General features: G+C 38.4%; 1 protein-coding gene across 4 annotated transcripts in view; it reads right to left on the reverse strand.

The window, feature by feature from the left end:
* Window positions 1-222: 222 nt before the first annotated feature.
* Window positions 223-25262, reverse strand: part of LOC107803237 (valine--tRNA ligase, chloroplastic/mitochondrial 2) — a 42564-nt gene continuing 17524 nt past the window's right edge. For all 4 annotated transcript variants that reach the window (XM_016626891.2, XM_016626919.2, XM_016626902.2 and 1 more), the window contains 16 exons: window positions 24235-24383; window positions 24026-24143; window positions 23812-23928; window positions 22929-23149; window positions 20752-20841; window positions 15391-15502; window positions 14602-14712; window positions 14355-14492; window positions 13529-13579; window positions 13307-13419; window positions 9579-9726; window positions 6928-7032; window positions 6735-6836; window positions 1727-1799; window positions 1442-1608; window positions 223-919 (listed from right to left, as the gene is read on the reverse strand). In XM_016626891.2, the coding sequence (XP_016482377.1) occupies window positions 791-919; window positions 1442-1608; window positions 1727-1799; window positions 6735-6836; window positions 6928-7032; window positions 9579-9726; window positions 13307-13419; window positions 13529-13579; window positions 14355-14492; window positions 14602-14712; window positions 15391-15502; window positions 20752-20841; window positions 22929-23149; window positions 23812-23928; window positions 24026-24143; window positions 24235-24383 (1944 nt within the window). In that variant the 3' untranslated portion in view covers window positions 223-790. The remainder of the gene's footprint in view (window positions 920-1441; window positions 1609-1726; window positions 1800-6734; window positions 6837-6927; window positions 7033-9578; window positions 9727-13306; window positions 13420-13528; window positions 13580-14354; window positions 14493-14601; window positions 14713-15390; window positions 15503-20751; window positions 20842-22928; window positions 23150-23811; window positions 23929-24025; window positions 24144-24234; window positions 24384-25262) is intronic.

Genomic DNA, 25262 nt, shown 5'->3' on the forward strand with positions numbered 1-25262 from the left:
CCTCTTAATATGCATAAAGTGACAAGTAAAAATGAAAATCTATTTTTAGTATACATGCCATGTAAAAGTGAACGGAGGGAGTTAGTCCTACTTACTACTAACTTTAGTAAGAAGGCGTCACTGTCCTCCAACGTGATTTCTGCGTATAAATACAGCAGCAAGGATTCACATTTGATTCCTATTAGTCTTGATGCATAAAATCTAGCAACGATTTAACAGAAATAAAGAAAAACAACTGATTAATGCATCTAACAATTATGAGCATCTCAACTGCCATTTGTTACAAATTACAACCAAAAGATGACGACCAAACAAGATTTGAAAAGATAGAAAAATCATAACAGACAGAAAGACTAACTTGTGCTTCTGTGAAGCTGGAATCGAGTCAACTCTAACACATGGAATATAGCAATCATGATCACTAACGTGACAAATGTTCACAAAAATATAATTCTGTACATCATCTAACCCCACCCCACCCAAACTCTTTCTAGGGGTTAATGAGAAAAATGGGTAAAAGCCGCCACTTGATGCTTTATTTTTCAACGCCCTACTCTTAGACTGAAGCACAACACAGATTAAGTAAAGCAGTACCCTTTTGATGGAATTACTAGTCGAGGTGAAGAAAGATGAAAGAATGCCTTACGAGAATGCGATTAGATGATCTCCACCTTGTTCTTGTGGAAGAGGCTACTCATCTTGATATCGAGCAAAAAGCTCAAAAATAATGTAATGAGCCTCTAGTGGGTTGAACTAGGGTAAGCGGCAACAAAGGATTGTTCGAATGAAACTAATTTGCAATCAAAACTTTTGACTTGAGGAAATTAAGGCGGTTTTTAGTTAGAGTTAACTTCTCTTCTGCTTCTGCCGCTTTTTCTCGGACGCCACGAACAATATCCTCAGGAGCTTTCTCTACAAACTGCACATAGCAACTCTATAAGGTCCGTGACATAGAAAAGTGGAAATGGAGAAGCAAGACATAATACTGTAAGATTTTAACTATATACTGTTTCAACAGTCGGGGGAGAGCCTTTTGAAATGTTGAACATATCAGGAAAAAACTAGAACGCCTACTTTGCATCTGAGGTATTCCAATTTTCGTTCACAATAAAACTTTGCCTAGTTGCACCATTCTTGGTATATCAAATAGAAGTGATGGTATGTATGCACACAAATTAATAGTATAAAACTATCTTTTGATAAAGTAAATGGAAAAGTAAGACATCTTTATTTCTTGAAGTAAATGGAAAAGTAAGACATCTTTATTTCTTGAAGTAAATGGAAAAGTAAGACATCTTTATTTATTATTCGCAATATGTGGGCGTATTTGCCTCTAAGTACCATGTTGCCTTTTTTATTTTTACTGTAAGGAATTCTGAAGTAAATTTAAGTTTGGCATTCAATTTATTTATCCGGCAAAATGAGAAAATGGAGAACTCACACTTGAAGAACTCAAACGAGCCATCAGCCCATCATATTCAGCTTGCATCTTGACAAGGCGCTTAGAGAGACGCTGAACTTCAGCAGAGATGTCCACCATATCTGATAGAGGAAGATAAGCTTCTAGACCTTCACTAGCAACAACGTGGACAGACTGATTTGCATCTCCTGCAATTCATCTCATATTAAGATAAAACTACAATTAAAAAGAACATTAAACCAGAGAAATCTAACGATGCGGAGTTTATCAACCTTTTGCAACGTGTGATACTTGAGTTCGACATACCTGGGGGAGCTTCTGCAAAATTGACATTTCCCAAATCCAGTCTTGAAAGAAGAGCTAAAACTTCTCTCTCTCCCTGCATTAAGTGATAGCCATGTGCTGATATCCACATAGGCATATATAAATTTCTTCTGGTAAGAGAAATGCATTTAATATGGCACAAAATTGAGAACAAACAGAAGTGACTGATCTGTTATAATATGGCCGCCATGCGGTAAGCTGACCTCACTGACTCAGAAGGCAGATAGTGAACACTATGGGTGTGTTTGGTACGAAGAAAAATATTTTCCGGAAAATATTTTCCAGTTTTCCCATGTTTGGTTGGCTTAAATGTTTTGGAAAATATTTTCCTCATAAACTCATTTTTCTCCAATAGGATAAAAATGTTTTCCCTATCAAAAAAAGGGAAAACATTTTCCAATATTCTTTTTCAACCTTCTCCACCCTATTCCTTATCCCCACCAACCCACCCCCACCCACCGCATCCATCCCACCCCCAAACCACCCCTATCCCACCCACCCCAATCCCTACTCCCCCACCACACCCCAATCTTGCCCACCTCCCACCCTAAATAGAAATATTATTAAGAGTACTTTCTTTTCATGTCTTAAATAGAGTAATTTGTTTTATTACAACAAAACGAATATATTCTTTTTATGATGTAGAAAAAATATTTTCTTTCATTTCAACTAAACGAGTACTTTTTTTCGTGAGGTAGAAAAAGTATTTTCTTTCATTTCAACAAAAACGACTATTTTTTTTCCTGAAAGAGAAAAAGTATTTTTCTCCCAATAAAACGAGTATTTTCTTTTCACGATGTAGAAAAGTATTTCATTTCAACAAAACGAGTATTTTTTTTCATGATGTAGAAAAAAGATTTTCTTTCATTCAACAAAATGAGTAATTTCTTTTCATGTTGTAGAAATAATAATATCTTTTTCAACAAAAAATATATATTTTCTTTTTAGTTATCAAGCTCAAATTTCAACGTTGTTCTTGTGTGAAAAAGTAAACTAGCACATTAGTTCCTTCGGATTTGTGTGAATTTGAAAAGAATAACTAATTATTGAAGAAACTAGAGTTCCGGAGGAGGAAATTTGGGGGAGGAGGGGGAGGGGGGAATATAGGAAACATGAGGATTTTGGGGAAGGTGGGTTGAGGAGAGTAGCATATAGAATTATTTTCCTAAAAATATTTTATACTCTCTAACCAAACACTAGAAAATATTTTCCGAAAAAAGTTTTTCTCTCACCAACCAAACAAGGGAAAAGAAGTGATAAAATCACTCATTTTCCATGAAAACATTCTGCATGAAAACATTTTCCTTCATACCAAACACACCCTATATGTAGTTAATTTACCTATGTGGTACGGGTTCAGCCGAACCCACTGATCTTTGCTTAAACTCTGTATTTGTATTAAGAAATTCATTAAATCTCTCTCTGTGTGTGTGTGTGTATATATATATATAAATACTTAATTGCAAACCCAGTAACTGAGACGAACTATGGGAATTGTGGTAAATTTAGAACCCACAAACTTCAAATTATAGCTCTGGCTCTGATCACATAAGGGCACATCACTTCCTCAGCCTACATTCTTTGGGATCCTCAAGAAAGTAATAGGAAGCCAATGGAACGTTCTTATCGCAAGGATGACATGAACAAATCGAGAAATGGTCTATGTCATTAGTGTACGAAGTACGAGCCTTTTCCCAAACTAAATAACATGCCTAGAACAGACCGAACAAGGGCATCAACTTGGAATCAATAGATTGCCACGGGATACTACATAACTGAGTATCGACCTTCTCCCAAAGTGTTTTGGCATTTTCATCTCATTCGCTAGCCTTTTTTGTTAAATGATATTGAACACCTTGATCTTTACACCACAACTCGACAGACAAAGCCCAAGCTAAGTAGTTTTAACTTTCCATTAAAGGTTCTAAGGTTACCATAATACCGGAACTTTCAGAACCCGTGTTTTTAGACTCAAAAACATCAACTCCCACAGACATTGTCGGATTGAAAAGAGGTATAGCAAATTAGCACCAAATAAAACAAAGAATCAATTATAGTTGCCAGAAAAACACTGTATAGTTGCCGGAAAAATCTTGCAGCTGCCGGAAAACTACTGTAATTACCGGAAAATTTTCAAAGTGCTCGAAATTTTTAAAAAAAATTACAGGTTAGCTCGGAATTAAAAGGCGGTCCAACTGTTTCGAAGAATGTTTTTCAAAAAGTGGCAAGAAAGGGCTCCACGCGCAAGCGCATAGAGTAGATCTCGCCGGAAAAATATTGTCTCTGATCGGCGCGTGGCGGCGCGTGAGAAGTCGGTTGCCGGAGGTTTCTGTTGAGGTTTGGTCGTCGGGGGTTGGGGGACCTTGTGGTGGTATTGGTTTTTGCACAACATCGATGGAAATTGGTTTGACGAAAAATAGCCCTAAAAAGGTCGCCGGAATTGAAGCACGACGACTGTTTCGGCTGGGTTTTCTTTCCCGGATATTTTCTCATTGCCACTTTGATACCATGTGAGAAATATGACACGGAAAAATTATATTATAGATGTACATTAACTATAATACAAGTACCCCTATTTATGACAATACACAATACCTACATTACTCCTATTTCATGTAAGACTATGCTTATTTACATAACAACTAACTAACTAACAACTTTTCTACATTCGATTTTAGGCTTGCTTGTCCCTTTTAATCATCTGCAATCATCATTTTGTTGCACCTACAGACCAATGATCGTGGAGGTCTACATCGAATGTGCTCAAACTATCTCAAGCGACCTCTCATTTATTCTTCTCTTTGTGTTACTCGCTAGATATCGTATGTGATCATGTCTTATCCTATCAAGTTTTCAACATGTTACTGACACTCTCTATCATATGTGATCATTTCTAGTCTAATCAAATTTTGTATGAGAAGTGTTACAGAATAAAGAGAAAATGTTTCCTTCAACATGTATCCCATTGCGTAGTATTCATCGAACAAGATAGCAATGATAACCACCACAAGTCTGTTTGTCCATGTAAAAAGGGGAAAGATGAGAGAGTAGTTCTTGGTGAATTGATTATCAATGTTAAATAGTTATGTGTAAATAGTCCTAGTCCTATATTTAGTAGGAGTAGAATATGTCCTAGTCCAATATGTAGTACGAGTAGAATCAACAACAACAACATTCTCAGTAAAATCCCACTAGTGGGTCTGGGGAGGGTAGGATGTACGCAGACCTTACCCCTACCCCAGAACGATAGAGAGGCTGTTTCTGGGAGACCCTCGGCTCAACAGAGGAGACAATAATATCAGAAAAGAAACGAAAGAAGAGAATAGTAGGAGTAGAATATGTATTATATATAGGGCTCATTGTAACATTGTTAAAATAAATAAATTTTTCTCTCATGCATTCTCACATGGTATCAGAGCTCCAGTGAGAAAATTATCGTTGTGCATCATTCCAGCGACATCCGGGAAGAAAAATCTAATTGATGTGCAATTTTCCAGCAAATTCGTCTTGTTCTTAGGGTTCATCACTGCTACAGTGGTACTGTGCATAATATCAGTACCACTATCAGATCTGAAACCCTTGTGCGACCAAACCCCAGAAATCCCAGTCCCATCTTAACAGAAAAGTCAAGTCACCGTGCATCTTTCCGGTTGACGGCTCAAGATTGATCTGTGTTATCTCCTCATCGATAAGTGCTGTACGAAAACCAACACTACCATCTTGTTCGGAAAAGTCAGACGACAAAACCCCAGTCAATCGCTCCGGCAGAAAGTCACGCGCCTTCACGTGCCGCCAGAACTAGGGTTCTGACAAGCTACAGTAACTTTTCCGGTGCATGAGCCATTCCGGCCACTTTTTGACAAAACTTCTTCAGGACAACTTACTCGTCCAGTGATTCCGCGCCTACCTATATAAATTACATCAGATTTTGACAACTTTTATTTTCTCCGACGTGAACAATGCACTTTTTCTGGCATGAACAATGATTTCTCGGTGTGAACAGTAATTTCCAGAAAAGTTTCTGTTTTCTGGTGGTGTTTTAGAACCTATTTTGTAGTGTGGAATTCGGCTTAGTCTCACTATTTTCAAATTTTTCCGGCGACCTTTCGGCCAACTTCTGCTTATCAGCAACCACTTGGTTTTGTTGCTCAAGGGAGTCTAGTGGTCTTGTATGTCGAATGATCAGCTTGTAAATATTTTCACCAAGTCCATCACTGGTCCTCGTATTAGTTACATATGTAACAAGCTCGGTACATATGATTTGTGTGTCCCCTAATTTGTTTTGTTGTGCTCCTTGCTTTCGGCTTGCCACTGTATTATTTTCTTATAATCCTTGTAGCAGCAACAACAACAACAACATACCCAGTAAAATCCCACTAGTGGGGTCTGGGGAGGGTAGGATGTACGCAGACCTTACCCCTACCCCAGAACGATAGAGAGGCTGTTTCTGGGAGACCCTCGGCTCAACAGAGGAGACAATAATATCAGAAAAGAAACGAAAGAAGAGAATAGTAGGAGTAGAATATGTATTATATATAGGGCTCATTGTAACATTGTTAAAATAAAGAGAGTAGTTCTTGGTGAATTGATTATCAACAACGTCAACAAAGGCTCCTTATTTGAGAATCTCAGTGTATGAATAATATGGTATGTTTTAAATCAAAAAATGAATAGTATGGTATGTAATTATTTCATAGTAGAGGCAAAATATTCTACAATGTCTTATAGAATGTCATGGGATAATCTTCAGCATCTCCTGCAAAAATCAAAAGAATCTAGACATATTTTGAAACTAGGCGCATATTAACTGATAAGTTCATTAATTTTGTTGCATTTCAAAGGTCCATTATTTTTAAGTGCTCCTGCATTTTATCGTGTTCGTTTGATTAGTAACACAGGAAAATGATACCAGAAAACCATAGCCACCACCTTTCAGAAAGAATAGTTATCCGAACACAGTCCACGTTTATGAATAAAGTGGAGATCTTACAGAGATATACTGAATGACATCTGGATTTGCAACAATAGATGCAGAAATAAGTTTTGCTGGCTCAACTGCATACTCCGCTCGTACATTTCTGATGGCTCTAGTCTGAATTGATGGAAGGGATAAATTATCCAGGATAACTAGAATTATAGATAAAATGAAAATTGGGACAAGAAAAGTTGATAATCAAACTCACCAATGCCTGTAAGTTCTCAAATTTTTTTATGGAATCAATATCCCTGGGAAGTGAAGTAGGTGGCCATGCAGATACTATAAGAGCTTCCTGTCGACTGGGTAATGCCTGCAGAAACGGGAGAAGTCAAACTGCAATGAGAACAGCATGTATTCTTAAGCTATTTTGCTATTGAAGCAAAACTGAATAATCATATAAGATTTCCAGATTTTGCAGCAAGCTAAGTTACTGCTTGCATCCTCATCAGCTAGCAGGCCCAAGGCCAAATAAAAGCTGATGTAGAGATATATGTGGAATAATTGACCAGTATCATCAACATTGAAGCTGATATTAGATTTCTATTTCTTCCCAATGTTAACCGAATTTGGAAACAAACGGGTACCCAAATTCCATTTCTTTTCTATTTGAAAGTGGGTATTCCTTTGTCTCCACTTTGGCTATCTTTGGACAAAATCAGAAATTTATATCAGCTTCAACATTGACAATATTGCATCTGTTATTCTACAACCACTTCCAAATTATGCAGTCTATTTTATTTTATTGTTGTACTATAAATGACAGTGGCATCAGATCGACAACACAAGAAAATAGCCAAATCCTCCTAAAAGAAAAATCGATAAAATAAGTCATAGTTTAAATCTGCTACTAATTAAGATATTAATGCATTTCAGGAAATCAACGACAAGAAGCTATGGTGATACCGAATAGGTGGAAGACCATGCTACTACTTAAACACATATTTGCAGACCATTTCATCAACTGATAATGCAGATTTACCGGGGCTTGACCTTTCACAGACATGATTATAGTAAAGAACTACATAGAATTAACATGGGAAAAGAACTAGGATGCAAGACTATCAGAATCTAAGTTGCTCCGACACGGCAGTTTAGGTGCCACACCCGTGTCGCCACGACACTAGTGTGGGTGTTGGTATGGGATACGTACCGGATCTGATCAAACAATTTTGGGTACTTTGACCACGACGGATGGAAAATTTTGAGACGAGATACAATTTAATTCCCGGAATCGGAACCAAAACTAGGGTAAATTTGAAGAAAATAGCATACCTTATCTAGGAAATCAATCATTTACTTATCTATAACCTTGAGAATAAAAAAGAAATCTACACTTTACAAGCTATACGTAAGTATTCCATAAAATTTCTCATAATTTAGAGATATTTTTATATATTTCTTTGAATTATTTTTAGCAAGATCCCTCATCCGTATCCGTACTAGGATCCGTATCCCCGAATCTTAGAATTTACATCTCAAAGGATCTGACCTCTAGATCCGCACCCGTTTCGAACATCCGCAACGTGTCTGAGCAACTTAGATCAGAATGGTAATAAGTTGGCATGTTATGACGCCAGAAGACTCAAATCAGCTATGAGTGGACTAGGACCCAAAGTTATGGATCAGCATTAGAACTCATAAACAAATTAGTGTGACCTTGTGTGAAAAAAGTAAGTATTGACAAGCTTTAAGCCACTCTTTTCTTTTTCTTTTTCCTTTTAGGGGAGTGAGGGTGGGATTGGGTGGGGGTGCATTCACTAGAGGCTGACTGACATCTAGAAATGAAATTTAACAAGTGTTGGTAAAAGCTCGCCTAAGACATGCTTAAGCTTTTGAGCTTCGCATGCTTCTCTTCACCTTGTAAATATACTTCACAAAGTGATACATTAATCATTAAGAAAATATGTCGATTGAAGTGTTAGTGATTAGGAACAAGAAACTACAGGTTTAGTATAAGAAACTAACAACTAAATAGCCAAAAGTTAAGTGTTCAAACTACATATCTTCATCTAAGTTAGAAATTTAAAATGGTCAATGAACTTGATTGACATGATTCTTTTTGTATATTTCACTTAAGTATAGTTTGACAATTCTTCTGTCCAAATAATTACTCCCTCTGTTTCAATTTATGTAAACCTATTTCCTTTTTAGTTCGTGCCAAAAAGAATGGCTCCTTATTATATTGAAAACAATTTACCTTTATTCAATGATTTATAGCCGCACAAAATATTATGTGCCTCATTTTACACCACAATTTCAAAAGTCGTCTTTTTATTTTTAAACTCCGAGCGCAGTCAAATAGGTTCACATAATTTGAAACGGAGGGAGTATAATTTATACTTGTAGTAATGTTTTCTTGCATTACATTTTTAACTTGGGACTTGGGTATTCTTCATTAGCGTTTTTTCCTGCAAAAGCCAATGCTTTAATTCTGCTATGCGCGTAAAGCAACTTTAGCCTTGTTTAAGCTTTTCGCCTTTGACTACTCTATATTTAAATAGCTCCATTGCCTTTAATGTTACCTCAAACAAACACCTATCTTTAAGTGAAAAAACCCGAAAATAAAAACTATACCATTGTAAAACAACTAAAATTCAGATTGTTCCATACATCCCACATATTTGCATGTAAGTTTTAGTTACCAGGAGGTAAACAATATGGATATTTTGTTATTCAACTATAATATTAAGACTTTCGGAGTGAGAAACTCTTTTCCGTAGATTGCGAGTTCTCATAAATATCCCATTGCATAATCCTCACTCATCTTGTAACATCGGATTTGGCATGAACTATACATATATAAAACAATAAAAGGCACTGATCAAAGCACAAAAGTAAAAGGATATATCACATCACCTGCCAGAGCTCTTCAGTTACGAAAGGCATAAATGGATGTAGCAATTTAAGGATGCTCCCAAAAATATATAGCAGAGCTGCTTGTGATACAGATGCAACAGAATGATCTCCGGAGTGATACAGGCGAGCTTTACTAACTTCAATGTACCTTATAAAGTAGACAGAGATTTAGTGACAGAAGATGAGATAGATAAATTATAAAGCTATACTATATTTGGCTAAGGTTTGGATGACGATAGGATGGATTAAAGGAAAAGAATAAATGAAAACAGGTAATTTCTTTTTCTTTTCTTTGGGTCAGAAGTGAAGAAAAAGAGGAGAGTGGAGGAACATTACACTTCTACATCAGCTTTTTCAACCCCTCTATAGCAGGAAGGGAAGGAGGAACTGAACATTACTAAACTTCCAACTCCAGTTACTATAAGTTTCCCAATGAAAAGGTCAATAGTTCGCCTTGGGGAATAAACAAGCACGCCCACCTCCCCCTTCCCATTTGTCTCCCTCTTATACCAAACATAATGTAGATTACCTATCACTTAAACCCTCCAACAGGTTCCATGTCACGCTTGCCATTGATGCAACTAAAATTGTCCAGAACCAGATTTTATGTTTTAGAAACTCAGATGTATTCAATAGTACTCCTCCAATACAATACACCCACAAATATCATGACATTAAAGCTTGCATCTTCAAGGAGCATCAATGGGCATATTAGCAACGTATATCTCATTCTTATCTAAGTTCATTAACATTTTAAATTTCGCCTATTCCACTTCACCAAGGAAAAGCAAGAGAACTTCCTGTCAGGGTAAGCAAAGAAGAGATAAACGAGGTAAGCATTAATGAGGAGGCTCTTACATTCTGCTCAAGAGAAACGTATCAGAAATCACTTTATCATCACCAATTTCATGGTAGAATTTAGAAAACTTGTTTCATGATGAAGGAGAAGTAAACATTTTCATAACCTCCTTTCACAGCTAAGCTTACTCATTTTAACTTTATTCTTAACCCAAGAGTTGGAGGGGCGGTTGTCGCTATGGGAGCTTGGAGGAGCAGTGGTGACGCGAGCATTATGTGGTCAATGACAGCAGACTGTATGAGAGAGGCTGCGAGAGAGGTGTTAGGGGTCTCAACGGGCGTCTCTGGTGGGTACAAAGGAGACTGGTGGTGGAATGAAGTGGTACAAGGTAAAATGGAAGCGAAAAAGGCGGCGTACCTGAAGTTAGTGGGGAGCATAGGTGAGGAGTAGAGGCGAGCGTGCATGGAGAGGTATAAGGTAGCTAGAAAGGAAGCTAAGTTGGCGGCCACGGAGGCTAAGACTGCAGCTTATGGTCGTATGTACGAGGAACTGGGGGAAAAGGCAGGGAGAAGAAGTTATTCCGGCTGGCCAAGCTGAGAGAGAGGAAGGCTCGGGATTTAGACCAAGTGAGATGCATCAAGGACGACGACGGTAGAGTATTGATGGAAGATTCCCAGATTAAGAGGAGATGGCACACTTACTTTCACAAACTTCTGAATGAAGTAGGGGATCGGGATATTGTGCTAGGTGAATTGGAGCATTCCGAGAGTCACGGTGACTCTGCGTACTGCAGGCGCATCAAGGTTGAGGAGGTCGTGGGAGCTATGAGTAAGATGAGTAGGGGCAGAGCGACCGGGCCTGACGAGATTCCGGTGGAATTTTGGAAGTGTGTGGGGAGAGCAGGTTTGGAGTGGTTGACTAGGTTGTTTAATGTTATTTTTAAGGCGAAGAGGATGCCGGATGAGTGGAGGTGGAGTACGGTGGTCCCATTGTATAAGAACAAAGGTGATATCCAGAGTTGTAACAATTATAGGGGTATCAAATTATTGAGTCATACTATGAAAGTGTGGGAGAGGGTGGTTGAAGCGAGGGTGAGGATGACGGTGTCCGTTTCCGACAACCAGTTTGGGTTCATGCCAGGTCGTTCTACTACAGAAGTTATACACCTTGTTAGGAGGTTGGTTGAACAGTACAAAGATAGGAAGAAAGAACTGCACATGGTGTTATTGACCTAGAGAAAGCGTTTGACAAGGTTCCTAGAGAAGTTCTCTGGAGAAGCTTGGAGGCAAAAGGTGTGTCGGTTCCCTACATTATAGCGATTAAGGACATGTATGATGGGGCTAAGACTCGGGTTAGGATAGTAAGAGGCGACTCTGAGGATTTTCCGGTTGTTATGGGGTTACACCAAGGTTCTGCGCTCAGTTCGTTCTTATTCGCCCTGGTGATGGACGTGTTAACACACCACATTCAAGGGGATGTGCCATGGTGCATGCTATTCGCCGATGGCATAGTTCTGATTGATGAGTCGTGATCCGATGTTAACGAGAGGCTAGAGGTTTGGAGACAGACTCTTGAATCTAAGGGTTTCAACCTTAGCAGGACGAAGACGGAATATCTGGAGTGTAAGTTCAACGTGGAGCCGGGAGAAGTGGGCGTGGATGTGAGGCTTGAATCACATGTCATCCCGATTAGAGGCAGCTTCAAGTACCTTGGGTCGGTTATCCAGGGGAGGGGAGATCGACGAGGATGTCACACACCGTATTGGAGTAGGATGGATAAAGTGGAGGTTAGCACCTAGAGTATTGTGTGACAAGAGAGTGCCACTGATACTCAAAGGTAAGTTCTATAAAGCGGTAGTTAGACTGGCCATGATGTACGGGCTAATGAAGGTAGCAGAAATGAGGATGTTGAGGTGTATGTGCGGGCATACTAGGATGGATAAGATTAGGAATGATGATATTCGGGAGAAGGTGCGCGTGGCTCCCATTGATGACAAGATGCAGGAAGCGAGAATCAGATGGTTCTGGTATGTACAGAGGAGAAGCCCAGATGCTCCGGTAAGGAGGTGTGAGCGGCTGGTTGTGGAGGGCACGAGAAGAGGTAGAGGGCGGCCTAAGAAGTATTGGGGGAAGGTGATCAGGCAGGATATGGCGAGGCTTCAGATTTTCGAGGACATAGGAAAATGTGGAGGTCGAGTATTAGGGTCGTAGGTTAGGAGGTAGTTGAGTCTTGCCTTACTTCATAACTTTGTGAGACTAGTTTGGCAAAGTTACTATTTTGCTTTTGCTTTTGCTTTGCATCTTTCTTCTGGATTTCATGTTGTTTCTATTTTTCCTATGAGTTCTGTGGTGTTACTCATATTGTCTCCTTTTGTCTTTTTGTCTTCTTGAGCCGAGGGTCTTTCGGAAATAGCCTCTCTACTCCTTCGGGATAAGGGTAAGGTTTGCGTACACACTACCCTCCCCATACCCCACTAGTGAGATTTCACTGGGTCGTTGTTGTTGTTGTCGTCGTCTTAATACACCTAACACGTATCATTAAGTTTTTGTCGGGAGGTGATGACCTCTGTTTTAGTCACAGTTGACTAGTTCTTCGAGCATGAATAAGGCAGGTCACCATGCAAGCGCGTAATGAATTACAGATAAAATTTTCATGCCTACCATCACCATCATTCTTTCTGCATATTACTCTTCAATAAAAATAGTCTCCACTTCAGATTTTAGATAATGTATAAGAATGAACTACAAATTAAATTCCCATCCACCAATAACATCATTCTTTCTGCATATTAATTCAATGGAAATAATTTCCATTCTAGATGGTCAAGAGTTCACATTTTGGATAATGTCTTACTAAAATAGAAGAATTACAAGACTAACATGGAAACCAAAATGACGTAAAAGCACCTAAAACAATAGGAAGAACATACCAATCAGCAAAATCAGCCCAAAAGAAGTCATATATTTCTCTTCCAACATCTCCAAAGAAAAGTTTCTCATAACTTGCAGTGACTTCATCAACAAGTACATGAAGTTTTGATACCTGAAAGATGTAGAAGTGGTAAAACAGGACCGTTATGCCATAGTGCACATAATGAGGATCAAGAACATCATATTTACCAATAGAAAAAGGATCAAAAGCATCATCTTACCACCCAGCATTCAGGTAGTGGGAGCTTCACCACTGACTCCACTTTATCAAACTGAGAAAACAGTAGATAGTGCAATATATAAGCATTTCGTATGTTATATTATTGGCACGTAATGCAGAATTCAAACATAAGTCAACTTTGGACCCTTGAAAACCTTGGGATTACTCCTACTTTTTATTATGTGATCATTGAAGTTCACCGGTGAATAACCATCTAAGATATTTTGAAGAAGTGATTTCATTGTACTTCAAAAGTTTCTCACTTTAGAATCTACATAGAAACCAAGGATCTTGATTTGAACACCAAATATTTGGGCTTCGGTGAGAACATAATTCTTTTGGAGCAACTATGTTCTAGGACGTGAATTTGCATGCCATGCAGAATTGAGAACTCTCGAAGAACTTGACTTCAATATTGAGAGACGTGCGTATATACCAAAATATTTAACAGCGAAAATTTTCTGAGCTGCCAGCCTATGCTGCAAAACAGAGTAAATTAAAAAATTGGACGTGTTTGAGAGTTTTGTCAACAACCAGGATTAAGCTCTTGAGTATTTAAGCCCTTACTGGTCACGAAGCTCAATCTGATAGTCAATGTGAATCACCAAACACAATCTGACACTTTGACGATCTCTGATTTAGTGCATTTTTTCATTTCATTTACTGAAATACTTATCTCAGTTCTTCCAGGCATTTTGCTTTTTAATAAGTATTTCAGCTCTTTCAAACATTCGTATTGCATGTTGCCTTACTGCTTCTGATCCACAGATCTTGAAGCAAACTGTCATAAAACATATATTTGGGTTGAAACACCAAAATCGACAAACCTTATGGGCCAGTAAAGCTTCCCAAGCAAGAGTGTCATCTTGATGAGGCAAATTCCGCAATATGAACTTGCCAGCATTCCATAATTTGTTGGTGAATGCCTTGTTAGAGGTCAACCTTTCCATGGACAAATTTAGATCCTATAACAAAGAGATAAGCTGGCTGATGAAAGCATCCAAAGTGGACACCATTGCAGAAAAAGGAATATGCATATCCATGATTTAGTGACAAAATGAGCTCATAACAAACCTGACCAGCAGTCCCTAAGGCAAGAGTGAAGCGCAAAGCATCTGTGCCATACTCTGCAATGGTGTCGAGGGGATCTATGACATTCCCCAATGTTTTAGACATTTTTCTGCCCTGGAACAGGGCATTGACAAGTTTAAAGCTATAATATATAGAGTAAAAGATGCAGGGAAATGGAGATGTAAATCCATATCTTATCATAACTAATGATGGCTTGAGATTAGTCCAGGAGGAAACTCAGATGCAGATACCGCAGGTTCAACCCATATTCAATTATTTCAGCAAATCTCAACTCATTATCACAAATATGTACATGACGTTCAACAAAAACTGCATACTTGGAGCCCATCAATCCAAAGACCAATCAACGAGAAGTTCGGGGATATCTGTAAAATATTAACTTCAATGCAGGGCCTGGAACAACTTTTTTAGAAGTTGGACACTTCCACCAGAGAACTAGGAAGAATATAATGTTCTCTTTCCTCCGAAACAGCAGAAGCTCTTCTTTACAAGTAGTAAAACAATGTTACTAGGCATACCTTCATGCTGAAACGGTAGCGAAGAGCAGGAAGGGAAATGTGAATTAACTAAACGCATCGGCTTAGGACAAATGTAAATTTGCAACAACCAGACGCACATTTTGTACAAAACAAAAGGGAATTGTATTTACAGGACAAGTAACTGCACTGAACAATAAATCAACTAGCATGGTCAATAAATTATCCAGAAAAAATGGATCAAGAAGATTAAGGACATACATTCAAAGCAAGTAAATTAAAAGCATGAACTCACTTGAGAGTCACGAATTAGTCCATGAAGATAAACATTTGAGAAGGGGACAGTCCCAGTAAACTCAATTCCCATCATCACCATTCGTGCCACCCAAAAGAACAGTATGTCGTGCCTGTTACCAAGTAACTATTCAGAGACTATGGCAGTATAGCATTGTTATAATTTCGAAACATGGCAATAATTAACCATAGAAGAGAAAAAGAGCTGGAAGTAAAGACATGACAAGTGCTTCCAGAATACAAAAGCTCCCTACTAATTTGCTAAATCCACGAAAATGAACACATTGAGACCATTGGCAGCCAGTCTTGCAATCCAATCAACCCACAGGCCCCTATATCTAGGGGAGTCAAATGCAATAGCAACACATAGTTTGTTTTATATTTGTATACTTCATAAAAGATACTAAAAATAAAAATATGAAACCTATTGACTTTCTTGAAACAAAGGAAAAGAAAAAATCAATAAATATATTCCTAGATATATTAAATGTCAAGTGTTAGTATGTGAAAGTTATAACATTAGAGTTACTATTAAGCTATCCCTCATTGGATCAATATAACGTGTTGATGCTATCTCGCGCTTATAAATAGGTGTCTTGTATTCCATGTTTATCATGTAATCATTACATTTCTTTTCTTCTCTACTAGTATTTCTCACATAGAACAGAGTTTCTAGTTGGAGGACTAAGTAGCCTTGGAAGGAAAATTTTCTTTTCAAAGATTATTGTTGCATGTAATTGATAACTGTTCCAACAGCACCAAACTGTTCCAAGAGTGCTGCGTCTCTTTCCTGTAACTGTTCTGGCAGCACAGCACCTCTTTCCAGTGATCGCACCAGCAACACCGTTCCTTTTTTCAGTCACCTCTCTCAGGAACCTGCTGCTATTTTGGCCAGTCCAAACCATTTTTCCACTGTACTTTTCCAGGGATATTCAGATTTCAGGCAACCCAACATTCTTAATTCGAAACTTAATTTGAAAGCCATATTTCGACCCGGACATTTTTGGGATGTCTCTGATAACCAACGAATGGCAATGGCAAGGCTTTTCCCTGTGTGGATCCTATTTCAATGGGAACTTGATGAATCGATCCACCTATACGTCTTGCTTTTACTATTATATCGGGAGTTACTCCATGTATTGCTTGACATAAAACAGATAGTGGATTTGTTTCTGTCTTTTGTTAAATCTTTTTCATGGCTCGATGGATAATTTGATAAGCCAATGGTTTTTTCCGTGTTTGAGAATATGATTAACCAACATGTTAACTAATTGATTACGATAAATTGGATCGAATTTTGCTATTTTTTTTCCTGCACTACCTCGACATAACACGAGCGTGAAAGGGGTTCAAGAATCAGTTTTCTTTTTTATAAGGGTTAAAATCACTTATTTTGGATTTTTCACCTCATATATTGTAGGGTGGATCTCGAAAGATATGAAAGATCTCCCTCCAAGCCGTACATACGACTTTCATCAAATACGGCTTTTCGCAGAATTCTATATGTATCTATGAGAACGAGTATGGAATTTTGTTTATTCACTTACATGTTTTCGCTTATTAAGTGGCAGTCAATCTCAATGTGTTTAGTCCTCCATAGAACACCGGATTTGATGCAATATAAAAGGCAGCTTGATTATCACGCACAAGTTTCATCTAACATTTTTTTCAAACTTCAATTCTTTGAGCATCTGTTTGATCCAAACTAGCTCACACGTTGCCAGAGCCATTGCTCGATATTCTGCTTCTGCATTAGATCAAGCAACCACATTTTGTTTCTTACTCTTTCAGGACATTTTTGTAGCTATAGCTGTAGCTGTAGGTGATGAAAGTGGAGATGTAGGTGGTGGAGCCAGAGCTATAGAATATGAAGGAGAGATAGTGCTTGAATCTCCAAAAGATGAAACTGGTAACACCTCAGAGATGTCTAAGTCATCACTTGGACTAGTGAAGTATGATTGGGTTCCAAAGAAGGTAACATCAGCAGACATAAGGCACCGCTGGAGATCAAGTGAATAGCATCGATATCCCTTTTGCATTCTCCAGTATCCTAATAATACGCACTTACCATCACGGGTAGCTAATTTATCTTTTCCTATGTAAGGTTATCAACAAAACATGTGCCCCCAAAGGGGGGGGGGAGGACAAAGGTGAGCAGGGAAACAAGACAGAGAATGAAATTTGATTCTGGATAGCTGAGAATGGCATACGATTAATAAGATAACAAGATGTGAAGATTGCATCCCCAAAAAACGCAATGGAATATGAGATTGTATGAGTAGATTACGAGTAGTCTCATTGAGATGCCTATTCTTCCTTTCAGCTACCCCATTTTGTTGAGATGTGTATGGACAAGATATTTGATGAATGATCCCACAAGAATTCAGAAATGGAGAAGACAAATACTCTGAAACATTATCACTACGAAATGTGCAGATAGAAATCCCAAATTTATTTTTGAATTTCAGCATGGAAGATCTGAAAAATAGAAAATAACTCAAATCAATTTTGCACCAAGAGTATCCAAGTGCACCTAGAATATTCATCAATGAAATTGACAAAGTAGCGGAATCCCAAGGTAGAACTGAACCGACTACGACCACAAACATCTGAATGGACTAAAGTGAAAGGTAACTGCCCGATTATCAAGACGCCGAGGAAAATAGGAGCGAGTATTCTTACCGAGCTGACATGACTCACACTCTAGAATGGACAAGTGAGACAAACCAAATACCATTTTCTGAAGTTTTGATAAACTTGGATGTCCCAACCGTTTATGTAATAAATCTGATTACTCAATGACAGGACAAGCTATTAAAGGAGGACGAGATATGAGTCTAGTGATTTAGTAAGGATTAGGTAACAAAATCCATCTAGTGGCCTTGTATGTCAGTTGAGTCGGTCCCTCTATGGTCTAAAACAGTTTCCTCGAGCCTGGTTTAATAAGTTCAGCATAGTTATTCAGGAATTTAGCATGACTCATGGTGAAGCTAATCACTCTATATTTTACCAGCATTCTGCTTCTGCCTGGAGCATAGGGGCGCATGGAAGGGAATCTACCGGCAGGGTTTTGTGGGGTTTGGTCGTCGTACAATGCTGAATTTGATGGTGTTGTCGGATTTTGCACAACACCTAAGAGACCAAGATCTAATCGTTTGACAATGTAGGAGGATAACTCTCAGTCACCAGAAAAATTGCACGGTGAGTGATTTCTTTTTTTTTTTTCCGAGGCGTTGGTATGTTGCACAATGATAAACTCTCTCACGAAAGCTCTGATACCATGTGAGAAATAGCACGGAAAAATATTATTGATACTCAGCCATTTGCTATAATACAAGGCCCCTATTCATATCTACATTCTACACAATACATACTACTCCTATTCCAACTGTGGAACTAATCATCCTATATACATTAATTCTCTAACATTATAAATAAATGGACACAATTTGACTTCTCTTCCTCAGACTTGTGGAACTAATCATCCTATATACATTAATTCTCTAACGTTATAAATAAATGGACACAATTTGACTTCTCTTCCTCAACTTGAGTCTGATGGTGCATGCTATTGTGTTATGAAGTTACAATGAAGAGTCAATATAAGTTTGTCTCTCATCATTGATTGTATCTCACACCTATAAATATGTACTTATATTCACCAGTATCATCAAGTGATCAATACATCTCAAACCCAAAGCTTTGGCCAACGGCGAAGGGAATGTTGTGCACAAATGTATAGCAAGTGCACAACACGAGTTCATATCCTACTAGTAAACCATGTCTAGCATTTAAGTAGAGAAGGGTAGAGGGAAGGGCCAATTATCCACCCAGTTTCAAATCGGTAAACAGTGTATTTCTCGGTTATCAAACTAAAAGGTAAAAAATAACATCGCCTCCCTTCTCTCGTATTTCACAATTTACTTTATTTTTTAATTCAGTTGAGTTTTCCCTTCTTTTTTATTTTTGGAGGTTGGTTGCTAGAAACAATCTTACATAGACTATCTCACTAGTAGAGCCAAGCACTAAATTGAAATTCCTTCATCTCGAAGAACTAGCTAGGTATAACTCATAACTTTTGGCTTAATCAATCTAATGCCATGAGCATATAGAATCCACCCACATGAGTAGCAGCTGGAACAAAGAAGCTCGGCATGATGTAAAGCCAACTTTATTTCAAATTTCTTAGAAAATAAAAACCAACTTTAAGTATACCAGTATGAATGAATTATGCAGCCCATTAATAATTCATGTTGCATATTTGTAGCGCTTTATGAGCTAAAAAATGTACTTCAATTCTTATATACTAATATTTTTGCTTCATATAATATAGGGTCCCTCCTAATTTGAATTCATCAAAAAGCCTCTCCACTGTTGGCCCCATTTCAAGTAAATGTAACAGAAGTCAATAGTTGCTCTATTAACCAAGGTAGTTAAATTAGGTTACCTCACCTAACTTTAGATGGAGGGACCTCCCGATTTTTCTTTCAAGGCACTAAACATCCTCAAATAGGAAAGAAGGAACCATATCAAACTCAAGGTTTAAGTGATAACATATCGTCACCAGCATAAACTAAGATCTTAAATAATGCATGTATCTACTTTCTTTCTTTTTGTTTAACACCAAGTGAAGTTGCATATTTCCATCAATAGGTTTGTTAAATGGACAGGAAGGATACTTCCATTATTTTTCCAACTTGATTAATAGATGGATTTGGACTGAGTGATTGAAGGGAACAAGATTTACTATGGAATTGAGTCTAGTAGCTATATTAATATCAGGATCCTAATCCTATCCAAAGCTTAAATCAACAATTGCAGAAAGAAGAGAAAATTCAAATATCTACCATAAACCTGACAAGTTTTGTAACAAATAATTAACTGCAAGACATATAATTCGCAACACACAAAATTTAAATGACGTAGTAATAGCAAATCAAAACGAAAAATTGCCAAGAAAAAGTTTTACGTGTATTTCATTGCAGACAAAAGTGTGTGCTGTTTCAATCATCACTAAGGTTAGGATTTTTGTGTTATTGTCAGTAGCAGTATTCGGAGGGTTTTACTTTTTAGTTATTTCTCTAGCATGTCCATTTCTGAACCTCATGTGTATGTCGGAACCTTAGGTCTCCTTATATTCTCGTTGCTGCTATCAATGCGAGAGAGAAAGAGAGCAGGGGAAATTCAAGGCTGTGCAGTGCAGGACGGGAAGAGGAAAGATCAGCCAAAAAAATTGGGGGTTATACATTGAACTATGTGAAATCAAATGGTAAATAACTCATCAGATGCAGAAAAGTTGAAGAATGCAAACCCTTGAACTCCCTTATGAAACAATAGAAAAGAAGAGGGAATAAGTACAAACCCAGTTTCAAGAACGGAAGTTGGATAGAACCGCTTGAAATCCTCCGCTGACTCATCTGGCCATCCAAGAGTGCTGAAGGGCCACAATGAACTGAAAGGAAAGAACAATGACTTCAATCAGAGATACTAGAAACTCAGCAACCACATGGACCAAAATCATGTGAAGACTGCCAGTAATTTAAACCAGAAAGCAAAATATTATCAAATTCGTAGTTTAATGAAAAGCAGAAGTAGACAATTCCAGTAGCATCAAAAGCGAAGACTGAAGGTTTACAACAACAACAACAACAACAACCCAGTGTAATCCCACAAGTGGGGTCTGGGGAGGGTAATATGTACGCAGACCTTACCTCTACCCCGAGGGGCAGAGAGGCTGTTTCCAGGAGACCCTCGGCTCAAAGAGGCAACAAGAGACACTATATTAGTACTATCAATAGACTCATAATAAAACAACATAAAATACCATAAAATCCATAACATAACATAAATACCATAAAATAACAAAGTAACAGCAATATAAGAGATATAGGAAATACGAGAAAGATGTAAGGTATTAATACACAACAGATAAAGCCCATCATCAGTAGTTGATCAATAACATCCTAAGACTAATTCCTAACTGGCTAGTCTCACTCTAGTGCGCTGTAGAAAAGACATCACAATTTCCCCTAACCTACAACCTTAATGCTCGATCTCCACAATTCCCTGTTTAGGGCCATGTCCTCAGTAACCCTAAGTCGCGCCATATCCTGCCTGATCACCTCTCCCCAATACTTCTTAGGTCTCCCTCTACCTCTCCTCGTACCCACCACCGCCAGTCGTTCACACCTTCTCACCGGTGCATCAGTGTTCCTCCTCTGAATGTGCCCGAACCATCCGAGTCTTGCTTCCCGCATCTTGTCCTCCATGGGGGCCACACCCACCTTCTCTCGAATATCTTCATTTCTAATCTTATCCTTCCTTGTATGCCCGCACATCCACCTCAACATCCTCATCTCTGCAACTTTCATCCTCTGGATGTGTGAGATCTTCACCGGCCAACACTCGGTCCCATACAACATAGCAGGCCTAACCACTGCCCTATAAAATTTACCTTTCAGTAACAATGGCACTTTCTTGTCACACAGGACTCCCGTCGCTAACCTCCATTTCATCCACCCCACCCCTATACGGTGTGTGACATCCTCGTCGATCTCCCCGGACCCCTGAATAAACGACCCCAGGTACTTGAAACTACCCCTCTTAGGGATGGCTTGAGAATCAAGCCTCACTTCCACTCCCGCTTCCGTCAGCTCTGCCCCAAATTTGCACTCAAGGTATTCCGTCTTCGTCCTGCTCAACCTGAAACCTTTGGACTCAAGGGTATGTCTCCAAACCTCTAACCTCTCGCTGACGCCGCGTCGTGTCTCGTCGATTAGGACTATGTCATCAGCAAATAGCATGCACCATGGCACCTCCCCTTGAATATGATGCGTTATAGCATCCGTCACCAGGGCAAATAGGAAAGGGCTGAACACCGACCCTTGGTGCAACCCCGTAATAACCGGAAAATAAAAGACTGAAGGTTTAAAATGCATAAAATTGAAAAAACAATTAAATTAACGTCAAAATTTCACAGTTGCAGAAAAGAAGATGAGAAGAAACAACACACTTCTCTTGAGATACAATAATGTGGTGCTGATAGAGAATAAACTCAGAAGCATCAGATTTACAAAATTACGAAATGTCCCCAAAAAAAAAGGCTTGATGCATGTTGAACGGCAAAGATGATAATTGAGAATATTAGAGAAAAAAGGAAAACCAAAAATATCATTGAAACAAAATCGAAAATGAGAACAGCAGTTGGCGCTTATTGATGAACATTGGCCCCTATTGGTGATGAATAGAGCTGACAAGCTCATAGACAACTGTCGACTAAGTGATAATAAGATAAGACTGAGTTAAGTTCTGTGACAAATAAGACAAGAATTACAATGAAAACTTATTCCAGAAACCTTGAAGAAGCTTGGGAGACAGATAGCTAAGACATGGAGCTTTGAACTGTAAATTGCGACAAAACATAGAAGTCTACATCGTTCAAAAGGATGGATTTTTTTTTCTAGATTAATAAATATCCAAATGCTTCATAAAAATACCCAAGTGGAGTTCAAGGGGAAAAAAGCAAGTTAAACAAATAACCTCGAAAACCAGGTATCAAGAACATCTGGATCCTGATATATTTCGACATTTTTCCCATACTTCTCTTGGGCTTTTGAGAGAGCTTCTCTGTGACTCCTAGCAACAATATATTCTTCTTCACAGTCTTTACCAGAAACATACCAAACTGGTATTCGGTGTCCCCACCATAACTGTCTGCTTATACACCAATCCTTGATATTCGAGAGCCAGTGGTTATATATCTGCAGCACATCAAGAGAGAACACACATAATTAGGCAAATGAAAACCTACTAAAACTAGTCGAGGTTGATAGGCAATCAGGCTGTTCTCAAACTTTTAACTTTTTGGTGCAACTAAAGCTAGATTACCAGATAAGTGAATACATCCTTAACAAATACCATAGCTTCATTAGCAAAAATACACATTCTCAACTTGTTCCACAAATATAATTTACTGCTAATACAACAAGAGCATGTCTGTAAGCCTCATATAATGATATATGACCAGCTCTAGTGCTGTCATTCTCCCCAACAACTCCATGGATGCGGTCCTCAGACTCTTCACTTACTGGATTATCCCAACAAAAAGCTTTCTGTTGATCAGAAAGACCAATAGAATCAAAATATGTAGAAGGCTTAGATGCAAAAAGTGAATAAGAAGCTAATGGAAACCCCGCGTAATAGACAAAACAGTTTAAGCAACAACTTTTTCTTGTATAATATTATTGAGCACATGAAAAGCAGTCGACCCTCAAGTTGAATGTGAGGCAACATCTAGCATTTTTCGAAGCCTAAGAAACTCAAACAATGAAAGGATAAACAGAGAAGAGCTTACGAAAAAGCTCAAAAGTAAATGATTTTTTAGCCATATGAAGCAAGACAGTTACCAATATGATCTCCATACCTTCTCAAATCGTTCAGGCATAATAGTCAATTCTCCTTTTGAAACTGCTTCAAGTGCCCTCTCAGCCAAAGGCTCCATCGAGACAAACCATTGCTTACTCACTAGAGGTTCTATAATCTGAAAACAAAAGTAACGTGAGAACAAAGCCTGGATAAAGGAATTATTTCTTCTTTATCACTTTCACATAATAAAGAGCAGAACATAAGAGTCGCACTTCTCCACCACGCTGGGATCTAGGAACTCGTGAAGTGTGAGCCTCTTTCTTCACAGCCAAACCCGTCTCCTCAAGATCTGACCAAAGTTTCTTTCTTGCCTCAAACCGGTCAAGGCCACTGAAAAAATGGAATAACCGTGCACAAAACAAATTATAATCTTTCAAAAACCAACAGTGCTCAAACAATAGGAAAGAAGCTTGTTACTTACGCATATAGCCCAGCCACCTCATTTAGGGTCCCATCTTTATTCATCACATTAAGTATAGGAAGACCAAGCTTGCGAGCAAGGAGGTAATCATTGTGATCATGTCCAGGACTTATCTTCAATACACCAGTTCCAAAGTCTTTGTCGACATACTGTAATAAATCATGCATTAGCAAAACTTACCCTAACAACCTTACAATTCTTTCAAATGGAAAAAGGAAAACATCTTAAACATTTTTTGTTCCAATGAGCCTTATGTTTGAATATAGGTCTGTCGGGGCTTTAAGCGCAAATCACAATTAAAGCGTGGTCTTTAATGAAGAAACATACAAATGGAGAAAAAAATACAAAATAGTATATGTAGTCCAAGACTAAAAAATATAAGCATGGATAATAAAAATGTGGACAAAGAAATTGAAAAAGGTAGGATGAAGTTGTTAAATAGATAGTAATGTATAGTGTCCCACATCGGAAAGTAGATACCCATTATTATGTAACACTGTATAAAAATATGGCGTTGTACAACACTTTAGAAATAATTAATAAAAAAATTTCGTGCTATACTTCTCACATGGTATCAGAGCATGAGTGAGACACATCTGGGAAAGTCAACCAGTGTTGTGCGTCAAATTCCGGCGACTTTGTAGGGCTGATTGCGTCAGATCAGTCTCTGTTGATGTTGTGCGAAAACCAACACCACCACAGGGTCCCCCGCCTTCCACGACAAAACCCTAGAAAAAATCTCGGGCAACCGACTCCTCACGCGCTCTCACGTGCCGATCAGAGGTTAGAAATTCCGACGAGATCTACTCCGTGCGTCGGCGCGTGGAGCCTTTGCCGGTCACTTTTTGAAAAAGTTTCTTTAGAACAATGTGGTCGCTTACCTTTTCCGAGCCTATCCATACTATTTTCTTTTTATTCCGATCACTTTCAAAGTTTACTTCTGGCAACTTTTTTGTTACCGGCGAGATACAGTATTTTTTCTTCACAGTTCCTGTGAGCCTTTTTATTGTTCTTGATTGTCTGTGCAA

Source organism: Nicotiana tabacum, chromosome 8 (assembly GCF_000715075.1).
Source record: "Nicotiana tabacum cultivar K326 chromosome 8, ASM71507v2, whole genome shotgun sequence".
In the NCBI taxonomy this organism is placed as follows: Eukaryota; Viridiplantae; Streptophyta; class Magnoliopsida; order Solanales; family Solanaceae; genus Nicotiana; species Nicotiana tabacum.